Consider the following 15,700-nt stretch of genomic DNA (forward strand, 5'->3'; position numbering starts at 1 on the left):
ACTTAGTGTTGCCACTAATGTATATGCTACGTGGGTTAGAGCGCCGCTTGAAGTTATAAAGCCTACCACAAAAGTTTCCATGGAAGATCTCACACCCTCTTGTTCTCTCATACTCAGAAATATTGTTACGAATCTGGAAGCCTTTTGCACACAAACAGGCAGAGACCCCATAGTTCAGTTATTTCGATAAGTATGTGTTTCTAGTTAGAATCCATCCCCTATGTCCAATGGGAATTTCGTGTGTGCGCCGAGTTATTTTATAGTTAGGTTATTTAAATCTCCAGATCCCCTCCATTTGCGGCCACAGTGTCTTTCAGCGCTTGCGCCCTCGCCTTGCGGCCGTAGCATACGAGGCGAGGTCCTCGCGTGCTTGATTCAACTTCCTCAAATTGGTCTGCATTCCAACACCACGAGGCAAAATCGTTGTTTCTCGAGGAAGAGGGGTACAGACATGCGTAGAGGGGGCGGGGTTTTCCCCGGCTCGGCCATAATCCCGCCCAGGAAGGGCGGATCCATGGAGGTCCCTGTCCAATCAGGGTGATCAGCGCGTCAGCTCCACCAAGGCCCCACCCTGCTCAGAGCGGTCGATAAAGGACGACGCGACGTACGTGTGTGCGTGTGCGTGTGCATGTAGTTCTTGTGCTCGTTCGAGTTCAGAGAGTTCAGAAAGTTCTTGCGTGTCCTTGGGAGTTCTTGAGAGTTCTTTGGGGGTAGCAGTTCTTGGAAGGCAGTTTGGGTGCGCTGTCGTCATTGCTGGAGCTCTCAAGCCTGGAATCTCCACTGGCCTTCTACAAGGAGCGACCCTGGATCCGCTATCCACCATTCAAGCTCCCACGGACCACGGGTCCCACACGTGCAGTCGCGGGCCAAGCCGCACGAACGCGGTCAGGTACCCTGACAGAACTGACCCCTAGCTCGACTATCCCCTTGGCTGCGAGGGTCGAAAAAAAGACCAATTGGGTCCTTTTTCTTTTGGGTGTGTGTCTGTATGTGGCACCATCCGATAAGTAAAACTGTTTAAGTGTTTATGATCATTGTAAATATTTGCTTGCATATAGTCATGAATAAGTCTACACTTCGTCCCTTTCTTTTATTCCTGTAAATAAAATAATTGTTTAAATATTACAGTTCGTTTCTCGCCTTTCTTTGATTGACCCAGCATGGTTCGGACTTGAGAATTAGTGAGGCCATTTGGGCCGGTAAGTTGTCATTGGGACAGGTGCGGCTCTGGTAACTCCGCTCGATTACGCCGGATCCGAGTCGGTACCTGTGACTCGGTCCGGACAGAGTCGGCCGAGGGTGTGGTTTCCCCGGTAGCTAGATGGCGAGAGTACTTAGGTAAATTGGAATAGACAAGTGGACCCTACCTCACACAGTCGAAATATTGGGGACCACAGTCCGCTAAGGGACCCGTGACCTTTAGGACTTATCAGAGTCATGACCTAAATTCCAGGTGTTTGGTGGGAGACTGCTCTACTGCTCCACCTCGTGGTCATTTATCGCCACCGAACCCCGGCCCACAACAATATTTTGCTTTGGTATATGACACTAGTTTCATTAATCAATCCAATACACTAAAAACTTTTCCATTTTCTCCAACAAAATGCAACAAACTGGGTGAATTGGGAGCAGTTAACATTTTGCTGGATTGAGCAAGTGTTTTTGTCATTTCTTTGTTCAAAAAATTGTTCTAATGGTGGATGTATTCAAATGTAAGTCACGGTCAATATCACTAGCGGTCGACACCTTCAAAGTGCCTTATCACCAATAAATTTCTGCTATATAAAAATATTTTCTGTTCCTATTTTTTAGCACTTTGTCCACTTTCACTTTCTTGCCTTTTTCCTGACATTTTGAAATAAATATGGTCACTTTACACTGAGTTTAACACTGAAATAATAAACTCTCACCTCAACACAATATTGGTGGCCCCACAAAACAAACAACTTGCCGTTTGCTCATTGGCTGGTGCAAAACATGTGTTCTAAGCATTGATTGTGTTTATGCGTGCATTTTGTTTTTATATAAAAGTAATTTATTATTATTATTTGGCTGAATACATGAATTCACACATTGTGTTATAACAAGTTTGCATTCAAGAATAGAGTTATCCAAGGCAGGTATGCCTGTACAGTAACCAAACTCGGCAAGTTGCGCTCCCAACAGTCAAGCCGGGTTTGGCTGTCTACTCACAAAACAACTCGGATATTTTCCTGTCACACTAAATGAAGCAATTTCAGTATTTTGCAAGTGTGTGCAGTAGAAAAGTGCATTAGTATATGAATTGGATGTGCTATAGAATTGTCATGTTGTTATTCTTTGTGCTTTCCAAAGCAAATTGTTAATACAATCAGGGACGAACTATTACCTGTATAATCGCTCTAAGCTGCGAGCACAGGTCTCAAGGCACGGCGAGCTCTGGGTGTTGTTGTTTGTGTGCTCATTCATTATATATATATATATATATATATATATATATATATATATATATATATATATATATATATATATATATATATATGTTTCTATTGCTTCGCTGGCCACGTTCTGTGTCCTTCTAAAGGGTTCCTACTTTGGTAGAATAATAAATCTTTTCGTTCGAACCGCTGCATAAAGAAACCACGAGTGATTCTTCTTCAAACTCGGACAGAGGGTTAAAAAAAAGGCAACTTTGTGATTAAACGAACAAATTTTTGTTCAAAGTAAATCAATTAACTTTCCAAACAAGTAAATCGATTATATTACCCTTCCAATAATTTCACTTTTATTATTCCACGACAGCAGACATCTTCAAGAATGAAGTGTGATGGAGAAACTAGACTCCATATATGGCATATTGTTATGGATTTCAGAATCGGATCCACCGAATGCACACAACATCCAGGTCCTCAGACAGTTATTTCCAAAAATGCATGTTCAGAATAGACCATCCCCTTGTATGGTGGGATTCTGACTGATGCATTGGACAAGGGTATAGAACAGATTCCCTGTCTGTTATGGGATAACTTTTTCCTCTTTTTACGACATGTTCATGACGTTTGATTTTATGCCAGTTTTCATTTCCGCACAAGTGATATTCACCATTCATGCACGCGAGAGCCGTTAGCCCAACGTCGACTCATTCTATTCCGTTTCCATCAAGACACATTGGCTTGGAAATGCACGATTCATTTACACTTTGGACTTACAGGACATTTGATTAAAAACACCATAGGCTTTTCCTGAACAATTTTGACAGTCAAACATGGCTGTGGATCATTTACCTCAGGACCACCTTCTTCCATTGACATTCTACACCCACCTCTTTCAGACGTTTGACATCCACCTTTTTCCATCAACGTTTGACGCCATGTTCGGCAGCTCTATGGACACTGGCTGGTTCTTGTTCGTGTCGGGCTGAATGGGGAGGTGATGGTTGCCGTTGACATTTTGTGAGCACTTGACATTTTCACTTGGTTGTTCTGGCAAATGGTGGGTTTCTGGCATTTGTCCAGTGCCCCGAACATGGCATCGTAAGCCAGGCCTGTGTTAATTTGGAGTTGCATCTCGTTCAATGGTGAGGAAAGAATGTAACGAGAATTGACGGTTGGAGGTCAAGTGCAGCGATGCGCCAAGAGGGAAGCTGGATTTGGCTGAAGTCTGCTTGAGGCTCCACCCACACTAGTCACCTATAAAAAGGATGGTTGGTTACAGCTCCTGACCATCCTGCTGGTTATGCTCAGTTCCTGGCTCTTGGTGTACCCGATTCTTGGTGTAGCCGATTATTGACGACGTGACGTTGGATTGGTGTTTGAGCCTGCTTGCAGGTGGGTGCACGGTGTGGCAGGGGCGCTGGCAGTGGACCAAGGCACGCTCACATATTTTGGATGCATGATGACTTCTGCCTTGGAAAGCTGAGACCAGATTTATTTTCCCCCTGAATGATCTGCTGGGTACCCATGTCTCGTGTTTAATTGTTAAGTAAGGCATAGTGATAAGCATCTACTCTTTGTCCATTTTTCTATAAATGCTTGTCGAATTCTTTGTTTGAGATTATTTTGATTGAACATTTTATTGATTTGAATTCATCCATTTACACCACAAGGAAATAAAAAGTTCTTCAGTTAATTTATTTTTCTAAATAATAAATTCGTTGTTGACATTTCAAACTGTCCATACTTGTCATTACCTTCCATTGATCCAGCATTGTCCAAACCTAAATAGACTGGGAGGTAATTCCCAAACTAATTAACCTGTCATAGTCTGCGTACACCAGCAGTAAACGCTCGGCCGCCTAAATCAAGATAAGATTGGTGCATCGCTGAGGGTGCGCTCCCCGGTCAGGAGGCCACATGACCTCTAGTTAAACGGCAAATAGGACGGTGGACAATGGAACTCGTGGTTAACTGATTGGCATTTGTGGTTGTTAAGCAACCCACCGCACCACAAAGTTCATTGTGAGCGGTGGCCCCAGGCCTGGTTCGTCCGTGGAGAAACAAGGATTAACCCCCTCATAATACACTCTGTACCCGTAAAAAAACACACACACACACACACACACACACACACACACACACACACACACACACACACACACACACACACACACACACACACACACACACACACACACACACACACACACACACACACACACCATTGCATAATGAGAAAAACAATTCATCACCATCATTTTCTGCATCGGACATCATTGTATAATATGAGCAGTGATGTGGCCAGCTGTACCAAATGAAATGCAGCTCATATTAAGGCCATGCATCCCATCTTTTATCTGATAAATTTACATGTGTTCGATTCTAGCTCTCCCACGAGCCTTGATCATGTTTATTAAGAAAAAAAAAAAAAAAAAACATTGCAAACTTTGAGTTCTGAGCTGATGTGGGACCAGGCAAATTTTTGCCAAAATTACCGAGCCAGATTCGAACCGAGTTTTTGCTACCGAGTCCCAACACTAACTTCAGTCTGACAAGTAGGCCAAACCATGTAGAAATGTTGGGTGTTAATTACATTTTGAGGAGGAAAATGATGCCGACAAACTATGCTCAAACAAAATATGATTTACAAGCAACATTCCACACAGGCTCTGACGAAGTACACCCTCAGCTATGTTAATGTTGCAAATTATCCGTTGTATCGGGCTAATGTAGCGAAGAGCTGCCTTTGTGGCATTCAAGGTGACAAGAGAAAGTGGCATACATGGTGAAGGTGCAAAGCAAAGGAGATAATTAATTTATAACCATTGACGGAAGTAGAGAGCAAAGCTTTCTTTCAAGGATAAAGAAGAAGAAAAAAATACCCCCAAGCGGGAGTGCCGGTCATCTTTGCCAGAGGTCGAAAGTAACTCTGTGCCAGACTGGAATAGGGGCAGTTCATAAAGTACGTACGCTCTACTTCCGGATTTCAAAACCACCCACCCCCTCTGTATGCAGGCTAGTGACCACCCATCCACCCCCCTCATACATCGCTAATCGCTTGCAAAGCCAGCAGTTCCTTATGAACCGATGTTTGTAATGCAGTCCCTAGCGGTGTAATTTACCTTTTTCTTTTAATATCACAGCACGTCAATTTTGAAAATAAAATTACAAATTGACATTCAAAACAATGTTAATGTCATAAATGAAAGTAAGTGTGCATATAAACTTGTGTTCCATTGTTTTAGTTAAATCTGACAAAAGCTTCAAATGTAATATTTGTCTCGGAGAGTTCCGGTTCTTAATTGTTTAATACTTTTTTTTTTTGTATGTACGTACTTAATGAACGGCTCATACGGGGAATCAGAACGAAGTTTGAAGGGATATAAAATCGGAACAAGAGCAAATTTCAAAAAAATGGCTCGTGTTCTTCTCGATAATAATCCGTAATATCTGAATCACTAATAACATTTGATCTCTCTTGATAAATGAGGGAGGAGATACGATTTGAAATAGACGATTTTTGCAACTTTGACAGCCTCGTGACGTTGACCTCGACATTGGACGACCTTGAAAGTTATATCGTTGTGCACGTCTCATCGACCTCTATCCATTCCACTATTGGTTATTTGTCTCCACTCGGTTTGATTGTGGACGGACGGACGGACGGACGGACAGACTTCGAGACTGGGGTTATTAGGTCATCTCTACTGAGATGATAGAGATGACCTAAAAAAGAAAAAAAGAAGAAAAGAAGAAAAAACAGGATCAGACACAATGTAGTGACAAAATAGTCAAGGAAAGAGCCACTGATGGATGCTCAGGGTGACAGGTTGTGGCATAAGCTCGGCCAAACAACAGCATTATTAGGATTCAGTTGCACTTCGCCACCATTGGGATAAAGGAGATAAAGCAAATACAAAAGGAGTATGCCTATTGCAGACACAACAGGAGCTTGACAGTGAAGATAACAAAAAACAAGCAAGAAGCAAGTCTAGAAAATAGCATGCTTTGGCTTTATCTATTGTGAGAAGAAAATAATAACAATAATAGTAATAAAATACACAAGTAATGATGACTGGTCATATTTCTGGAAAGTGTTGGGACAGAAGCCTTGTCATTCCGATCCATACAATAACCAATATCTTGTAAAACTTGAGATTCAAACCTGTGCTCTCAAGGTGGGAGCTATTCGACCATATGGCTGTTATAAGATGACAAATTTCTCAACCAAATGTTAACAGGGGTATGCCAACCGCTGTGCCCACCTCCCCCCACAAAAAAGGCGCAGCAAAGTCTCCGGCACAAGTCCTCGAAAGAAAGAGAATTGATTGTCAAGGCGAGCACAACATTCCAAGTTAAATTAAATGATAAAACTCACCAACACATCGATTGGAGACATTTTGCTGCACCTGCATTGCCTCCCTCCGATAGTCGCGGTCTCGGGGGAAACTATTTGCAACAGGTGCCTTCCCAGCAGCTTCTCTCTGCCGTTGCTCTCTGTGACAAGGCAACAATGGTACATGAGAAGCAGGCTCAAATAAAACAGCGAGAAAAATAAAATAAAAAACACAACATCCCTGGAGATGCAGCACAAACAAATCACAATAGTGTGGAAGACTATAAAAACCTAAAACACCTTCAAAATATTTTCAGGGATGCATCAAAGTTCCTGCTGGTGGGAAGGGAGCTCTTAAATGTAATGTTTTATTTGGGTAGCAAAAAGGAAAATGGTCAAGAATAAGCACAGGAGAGTACGTATACAGAGCTGCCCAAACACAAAACAACACGTGGTCTTGCATTTTGGTTCAGTTCAAGGAAATAAAAAAATAATAATGATAATAATCAAACTAAACTACTATTGGACCCCGAAATTCACAGGTCCACTATTCATGGACCCCCCGTATTCACCGTTCATAAATTATGACCTGCTTCTTCATTCATGGCACTGTGCTTCGCTTTTTTTGCGGAATTTTTGATTTTCTCTTATGAATCATGAACCGCCAGGAACATATCCCCCTGTGAATGTCAGGGTCCGACAGTATACAATTTAGTATCCGACTGACTTTTTTGACCGCGATACATCTGGTCGTTATATCTCCAATCCAAACCAAACTTGACAGGAGGACTAATGCTAACATGGAGGTTGTAATGACTTAATTGGCCCTCCTCCCCCCCTCCCAAGGGTGTTTTCCACCTTAAACAAAATCCGTGTTAAGATAGCAAATCATGGCATTTCTCCAAGGCCACTTCTAACAACAAAAGTAATGACACCACTCATGATATTAGCACAATATTAATATTATTACAAAACAATATTAACTAGCCAAACCCACACTCCGCGCAAAGTTTCTAAGGTGAGGGTTCGTTAGAATGTCAATATATCCAGTGTTCACAATGTGATTTATAGAATTTCTTTATATACAATGTTTATTGTTACATTTTTTGTGTCAAATGCACCTTCTGAGGTAGTCTGCATGTGCAGAAGAGGGTTTTACATTGCAGACGCTGTTTTCTAGGAGTGGCATTACACCTCTCAGCATTGACATCACGCGTCGCCATGCAAGCAAATGTAAAAATTAGAAAAAAAAAAAAAAAAAAAATCGCCAAAAATTCCCAGATCTGTCCTTCTGGCACGATCTCACATAGCCTATGCTGTACATTAGACCACAGAGCACCCGCATGCCGAAAGTGGCGACAATCCGTCTGGCAGTTTCAGAGGAGATACGTCCATGAAATATTGCTTAGCGTATTAATATAATAATACTAATAATATCCCACCCCTTTCCTGTAGGATTTTTTTTTCCCCCTCCTTGGACAAACGGTGTGTGTGTGTATATATGTATATATATATATATATATATATATATATATATATATATATATATATATATATATATATATATATATATATATATGAAAGATGTAATATTGTGGACGGAGGATATCGGTTGACGTCACGACGTTGAAGAGTGCCGTTCTAGTTTTCTTTATTTTTCCCCAGGTAAACGCTATTTTGTACACATGCACCAATCCAGCATTTACCCCAATGACCAGATGTTGGGTAGAAAGGTGCGCAGAATAGCCAGTACACGTACTTCCATTTAGCATATTAAACAGCTCATATTTTTAATAGAAATATTTTATCCAACAAGCTTAGGTCAAGTGACTGGCATCATAGTTGTATGCATATTGGGCCGGGAGTCGACTATCAATCTGGTCCTGCATGCTGCATCATTTCTGGGGGCATGCTCATGTGGCAGACACAGTGCCCCCATGTAGGTTACTGTGGAATTTGCAATTTGCTCAGGGTGGCAGCGATAACTTGTGTACTTTGTTGAAAGACTCTGTGGGATTCATGTACTAATGCTCGCAGTTGGGACGCCCGGCTTGACATCCATCTGAGGGACAGCATAATTTGTGATGCAACACCCTGCCTGTGAATCATCAATTTATAGTTGGGTCGAGAATCAAACAAAGCCAAACCGCAAGGGTAAATTTGCTGCTTCTGCACCATCCTGCCAGTATGGCCATGAACCAAATTGAGAAACTTCGAGCATCAGAATTTTCAAAACATTAAAAAAAAAACGAACTACGTTGTCGATGGCACACTATCGCATATTCCCGCATGCACTGCTTTGTCCCATTAACACTAAGTGAAATTATATCTTGCAAAACGGATTGACTATTCTTTTCTATTTGATGTGCTTTATGACCAAACACTTACTATGTTTACTCAATCAGAAGTCATTGCAAGCATGTCAACATTTCATGAAACATTAATTTAACACTGTCCAGTAATATAGAACTGTGCATCAATTTAATCAAAGGAATGAACTGTGTATAACATTAATTATAACTACTCATAATCAATTAGATAAATACAGTAAAACCTGTGACTGTTTGTCACTCATGGGGGCCACATAAGTAAGTTCTTTATAAAATAATTTACCATGTACAATGGTAAATCCACTTTAAAAAAAAATTACCACCGTTTGGGGGTGATGGTCATCTCTGTAATACCACAAGTTCTCAATGTTCAGTTATGACTGAAGACTACTGTGCAGTTCCACTGTGCAGCTCGACTGCGCAGTTTGGTTGAAGATGACTCAGCATTTTGGCGCACGCGCACGAAATTATATTTTGAAAATAAATGCCGACGTTTTCATTTTGTGTTTTGAAACTTTTGCATCTTCGGCAGAAAGTGTATAAATATAAAAGGCTAAAAATGTGTTTTATATTTCATTTCTCCTTCCTTCCTTCTTTGCGAATCGCATCGGCGTTTTTGGCCATCTTCCAGATCATGTGACGATCAAACGGGAAGGAAATTCAAAAATCTGTCCGGTTAGATACAAGATAATATTTTTTACTATCATAATCAATAAACAGTTGCCGAATATCTTGAAGAATGGCAGACTAGATAGGTTTTGAAAATGGTGATTTTTATAACTTACGTGACCTCGTGACCTTGACCCCAGACAAAAGTTACATCGTTGTGCAAGACTCATCGACCTCTACCCACATACTAAGTTTCATCAAGATCGGAAAGAAAAATTGTTGACAGATAGACGGACATTTGGTCCGGCTTTATTAGGTCATCTCTACCGAGATGACCTAAAAAGCTATAAGACCAATTTTTTTTTTTTTTTTTAAATCGACCCCCATGACCCCAACCCCTCTGGCCCGGCCCCTAGGGGTCATATCAAAAATCCAAAAGTGTTGTGCACTTCCCCATCCATATATCTACTATGTCCCAAAGTTTCAAGTTCCTATTTCAAACGGTGTAGGAGGAGTTACAGGGTAAGACAGACGGACGTATGGATGGTGGAGACAATCACAATATTCCCGCTTTTCTTCGAAAGCGCGGGAATAATAAAAAAACAAAACATACCCAAGGTAGAATGTGAACAGCACAAATGAAGTGCTCACCTCTCAATCCACTCTCTGGGTTTCTCCCATTGAGACACCTCAGTGCGACAGTTGTAGTAATACTTCTTCCCCGAAGAGCTGATATGCTCAGACCATGGATCAGCGGGTTCTTGGCCCTGTCAGAAGAGGTGCATAAAGGAGTAGGTTGCAGCACACAACCACTACATAACATCACCAAAAAATTAATTATTTTAATTGCCATTTGTGACAAAAATTTAAATCAAGATTAAAAAAATAAAAACATTGCTTCGAAAAGGTCACCAACCTGTGCTGCTTGGTTCCTGTGAGGCTCTGTATGATGTGAATTTGAGCTAGTACGAGAGTGGTTCTGATAACTTGTATCGACATTTTCACCTAGTGACAGTCAAAAGGAAGGACGGACAGGTGAACTCTGCTCAACCTTCGGAGAATCATATCATAATGTGTAGCAAAAAAAAACATTTAAAAGTATAAAAAACAAAATTGCCTCACAGATGAAGGCAAACAGTCACCATGCCAACATCCCCTCCTATCACAAACACCACCATATCCCTTCGCACCTATTTTACCCAATTTCAACCACACTTTCCATCCATCTTTTCCACCAGACTTTCCTCCATCAGGATAAATACATATGCATGATACCTTAGACTTCATAAATCTATTAGAAGTAAAGCTATAGATAGAACCACCCATTCTTCTTCACAACACTACATTTCAAAGTAAAAGAATGATTAAAACATTTATATACATAAATACATAAACATTAATGCCAGCAGACATGACATGTTGCACATACAAGGATGAATCAAAAAGTATCCGCAATATATTTATATTTAAATAATCTAACTACAATTCAGCATGCACATCAACATCATTTTTCCACATAGACCACGGCTTTTCAACACATTTCCTCGGTTCACAAGCATCTGTATGCCCTGAGAAAAAAACCAAGGAAAGTTTTTTTTTGGCTGAGTGATGAGTAACACATGCACTGCTTCCTTCACTTGTTGGTCACTGAAAGTGGCGGCCTCTTAAAGCATCTTTGAATGGATCAAACAGATGAAAGTCCGAAAGGGCCAGGACAGGACTTTACGGAGGATGCTCCAACACCTCAAAGTTCAATTGCTGGAGGATTTCCACAGTATGAACGGCAGTGTGTGGACAGGCATTGTCATGCAACAATGCAACACCTTATATTTTTGTATACCAAGTCAAGGCTCGTGTAAGAGCTAATACAAAGAAACATATAACAAGACAGGAGACAAGAGGGGTGGGAGAGGGAAGCACAAAATTGTGGGGAAAAAAGACAATAGGAGATCTGTGGAAGGGAGAGGGATAGGGTGGGGTACACAGGGTAAACAAGATGGTACTACAGGGACTTTCAGGAAGGAAAATGGGGAATTTGAAGGAGGTGGGTTTGGGGTGGATTAATGGTGGTAGTAAAGATCAAGATTTTGGATGGGGGAAGATACGAGATGGCAATGAACAGCTGTTTTGAAGACGTGGAGGGAGGAGGGGATTGAAGAGAGTGTGGGAGTTTGTTCCAGAGGTGGGGGAAAAAAGAAAAAAAAGAAAAAAAAAAAAAGGACTGAAAAATTGAAGGTGAGCAGTGATTCTTGATTTTGGAATTTTCACCAGAAGGGGTTTTTTGGATGACCTCAAGCACCCTGAGAAAATATGGGGGGGGCAGATTGCAGACAGAGCGGGGGTGGGGGAGGGGGCAAGGTCGGAGAGGAGATAAAAGAAGACAGATAGACCACCGACCTGCCTCCAGTGAGAATGACAGACCCAAAGACTCAGCTTCATCACGGGAGATACCAATGATCCTAAAAGCCTTGGTTCCCACAGCGTGAAGTTGAGCTCGGTGTGAGGCAGGAGCACCACCCCAAATGAGAGGAGCAGTACTCCATCAGACTGCAGATGAAAGCTTTGTAAGTGGTTAGAAGCTCAGGTGTGCCAAGGAAGGACTTTGCACGACAGAGGATGCCCAGTCGGCGACTGGCTTTGGAGGCCAGCTTGGAAATGTTGCTTTCCCAGGAAAGATCGTGGCAGATAGTGAGACCCAAAAGCTTGAATCAAAGGACTTTTTCAAGGGGATTCTTGAGAAAGTAGATGGCGGGGGGGGGGGGGTTCCAGACGGTCCTTTCAGAGAAACATGGTGAGGTTGAGAGATTTGGCAGGATTGAAAAACATATTCCAAGTGTTTGACCAGTTTGTGATTTTATCCAGGTCTACAGAGAATCAAGAGGCTGCTGCCTGCCGATCAGAGGGAGGAGAGATGGTACGGCAGAGGGTGGAGTCATCGGCAAAGAGATAAAGAGGATTTTCTAGGTAATCTGAGAGATCATTGATGAAAACCAGAAAGAGCACAGGGCAAAGAACACTGCCTTGAACTCCAGCCTGGACGGGAAGAGATGATGAGAGAATTATATTGAGAGCCACACGATAACTGCGACAGGAGAGGAAGCCTGCGAGCCATTAAGTTGAGATTGCCTTGAATACCATTTTGACAGTAACCCTTGGCATTTCCATCGAATAGAAGATTTCAACAGGTCCCGGAGCATTTCACAATAACAGACACTGTTTACCGTTGTGTCCCCCTCTTGATAGTGCTCTAAAATTGGGCCTTATGAGCCCCAGAAAAGTATGAACATCACTTTTTTGGCCGATGGTTGACTTTTGAATTTTTTTGACTGGTGATGTCAGATGTTTCCACTCCATACTCTGGCATTTGTTCTCTGGCTCGTAATGGTGGATTCTCATCTCGTTTCCAGTGACAATGCGCCAAAAAAAAAAAACATTCCGTTCATGACGAAAGCAGTTCAAAAGGCTTTGGCAGATTGTCACATGGTTGGGGCTTGCGTCGTAATGCGAGTTGTTTTCTAACCCATCTTGCAGAACTTTATGAAAGCCAAGTCGGTTGTTGACGATTTCATGTGCATAACCATGACTGATGTTCAGATGTTATGCCACTTCATTAATAGTCAACCGTCGGTTATCCAGAATAATGACATAGACTTATTCAATGCTTTCTTCTGTTGAGGACATGGATGGACATCCAGATCATTCATCATCAGTGACACTCATGGGACCGTCTTTGAACAAAGTAATCCAATCATACACACTTCACTGTGGTAAAGCACTGCTCCCATATGGTGCTGAAAGTCTGCGATGGAGTTCTGCCCCTCGTACAACTTCAGCCTACAAAAATTGTATCACAGCACGCTGCTCTTCTTTGGTGCAAACGGACAGTGGAGTAGTCGTCATGTTAACTCCCTTACAATGACAACGACTGACTGTTCAAGGTTCAAACTGCTTCACAATGGTGCAGACAGTTTGGGCTTGCACAATAAGCAATGTACTCAACACAACGTTTGTGACTATCTGGGTCTGGATCCGGATACTATAATTTCAAGTGATTATTCACAACTGAGAGAAAGGGCCAAAAACGATATACACATTAGCGTATTTCAAAAAGTTGTGGATGAGTTATGACAAAACTTGGTAGAGTTGGTTAGGTGACAGGAACAAGCCGATTTGATTTTGGTTACAGTCCGGATGCAGATCCGGCCCATCAGTGGGATACAAAATGTAAACTGTTGAACCTGGTGGAGGTATACACTCTACTGATTGCCATTATAGTTGCGATCTGTGAGACAGAGAAGCCCACTGCTAAAGGCAGCATCAGACTACATCAGCTCTTATCAGCAAAGCCCCCTTGTGCCCACTTTATCCCCACCCCTGACAGAAAAGGAAACTCCACAGACGAGTTTCTGCCTCACTAGTTATAATCAGCACAGAGTGGATTCCACCCGGGAGTGTAGGTGGAAAACCACCCCGTGAGGACACCCAAACAGAATGGAAGCGTGGCAGGCTCTCCGTTGGTTTGTACCCTTCCATAAAGTGTTTGTGTGACATATGGGATTCGTGGTCAACATTCCAAGAAAGAGCTGCGAGTTGCGTGTATATACGCCCACGAGCAATGCCATTGTGGATTTGAAGTCCAAGAGGAATGGTGATGACGTGAGGAAAATACAAACATATGAAAAAATAAACCAATGTCACAGCAAGGGTGACCCGTATCTTGCCAAAAGGTGACCACGTGTGACTTCTTTAAGGTCACACTGAGGTGAACAGAGCTGCTATCCACCAGGAACGACTCCTTGAGGAATATCTGCCTACGAGAGATTCCGATGAGAATCGTTCTACAGAGTAACCATGAAAAATATGTTTGCCTCATAACATCACCAAATGACGGCATAATGTCTCAAGCTTGACATATCGAGAAAGCACTCATTGAGGTGTTCAATTTGAGGTACCACACGATATGGTTCCTAAAACTTGAAAATTTGACCTTGGGGTCAAATATGTTTGACCTCAGGCGCTAACCATGAAGGTCAAGGCCAATCGCCACCAAAAACTAATCAGCTGAGCGCCAGACCATATACTACATTCCCATAAAGTTTGGAGACGATTCGATTAAAATTACTCAAAAAATAAGGGTTTCGTCGACTCCCCTGATTTGCGACAAAGTGACCTTGACCTTCAAAATTTTATGCGCTGAAAGGGACCTCTATAGGCCTCTGATATGCGAAGTTACAAAAATTTCCAATGATAACTGTGCTCTGCAGAGTGATTTATACGTGATTACAGACAAAAAAAAATAAACATGAAGGTCAAGGCCAATCGCCACCAAAAATTAATCAGCTGAGCGCCAGACGATGAACTATATTCCCATGAAGTTTGAAGACGATCCGATCAAAAGGGAGGGAGGAAGGGAGGGAGAGAGTGCATTACAAATGTTATTACTTGCCTGTTGAACAGACTTACAAGTTGCTTTTCCTTAATCCATATGCAAGAAGAAAACACGTGCACAAATGTATGTATTTTTGCTCTATGCTGTATGCATTTGTACATCCATCTATAATTCCAGCAGTGTGTGTGTGTGTGTGTGTGTGTGTGTGTGTGTGTGTGTGTGTGTGTGTGTGTGTGTGTGTGTGTGTGTGTGTGTGTGTGTGTGTGTGTGTGTGTGTGTGTGTGTGTGTGTGTGTGTGTGTGTGCGCGACCGCCGTTTCTCGACAACCGCCTGTCCAATCTGATTGAAACTTGCCTGGAATATTGCCGGGGACCCGCGGATGTACCTTTTCTAGGTTTGATATTAATCGGATGAGCAGTTCCCAAGTTACGGCCATTTTATTGATTTTTTCAGTGTAGGAAAGCTGTATATATTGCAGCTGAAGTGTCGTTCCACCAACACATGCCATTTTTCCCAAAGATATCTCAGAATAATGATAACAGCATATTAATAATAGCACAATAATTGGCAGTAATAAAAAGAATAACGTGATACAATGACCAATGTCTGTCAACCAACAATG

At 42.0% G+C, this 15,700-nt stretch overlaps 1 protein-coding gene across 15 annotated transcripts in view; it reads right to left on the reverse strand.

The window, feature by feature from the left end:
* The window catches only part of WAC (WW domain containing adaptor with coiled-coil), a 66,440-nt gene that overhangs the window by 35,680 nt on the left and 15,060 nt on the right, over positions 1-15,700 (reverse strand). For all 15 annotated transcript variants that reach the window (XR_015060924.1, XR_015060921.1, XR_015060923.1 and 12 more), the window contains 3 exons: positions 10,606-10,694; positions 10,341-10,456; positions 6,793-6,911 (listed from right to left, as the gene is read on the reverse strand). Coding sequence is in view for 11 of the 15 variants with exons in the window: in XM_085892145.1 (XP_085748271.1) it covers positions 6,793-6,911; positions 10,341-10,456; positions 10,606-10,694 (324 nt within the window). In the remaining 4 variants the exon portion in view is untranslated. The remainder of the gene's footprint in view (positions 1-6,792; positions 6,912-10,340; positions 10,457-10,605; positions 10,695-15,700) is intronic.

The sequence above is a fragment of the Eptatretus burgeri genome, chromosome 8, assembly GCF_056783735.1.
Source record: "Eptatretus burgeri isolate ZD-2024b chromosome 8, Ebu_testis_v1, whole genome shotgun sequence".
Taxonomy (NCBI): domain Eukaryota; kingdom Metazoa; phylum Chordata; class Myxini; order Myxiniformes; family Myxinidae; genus Eptatretus; species Eptatretus burgeri.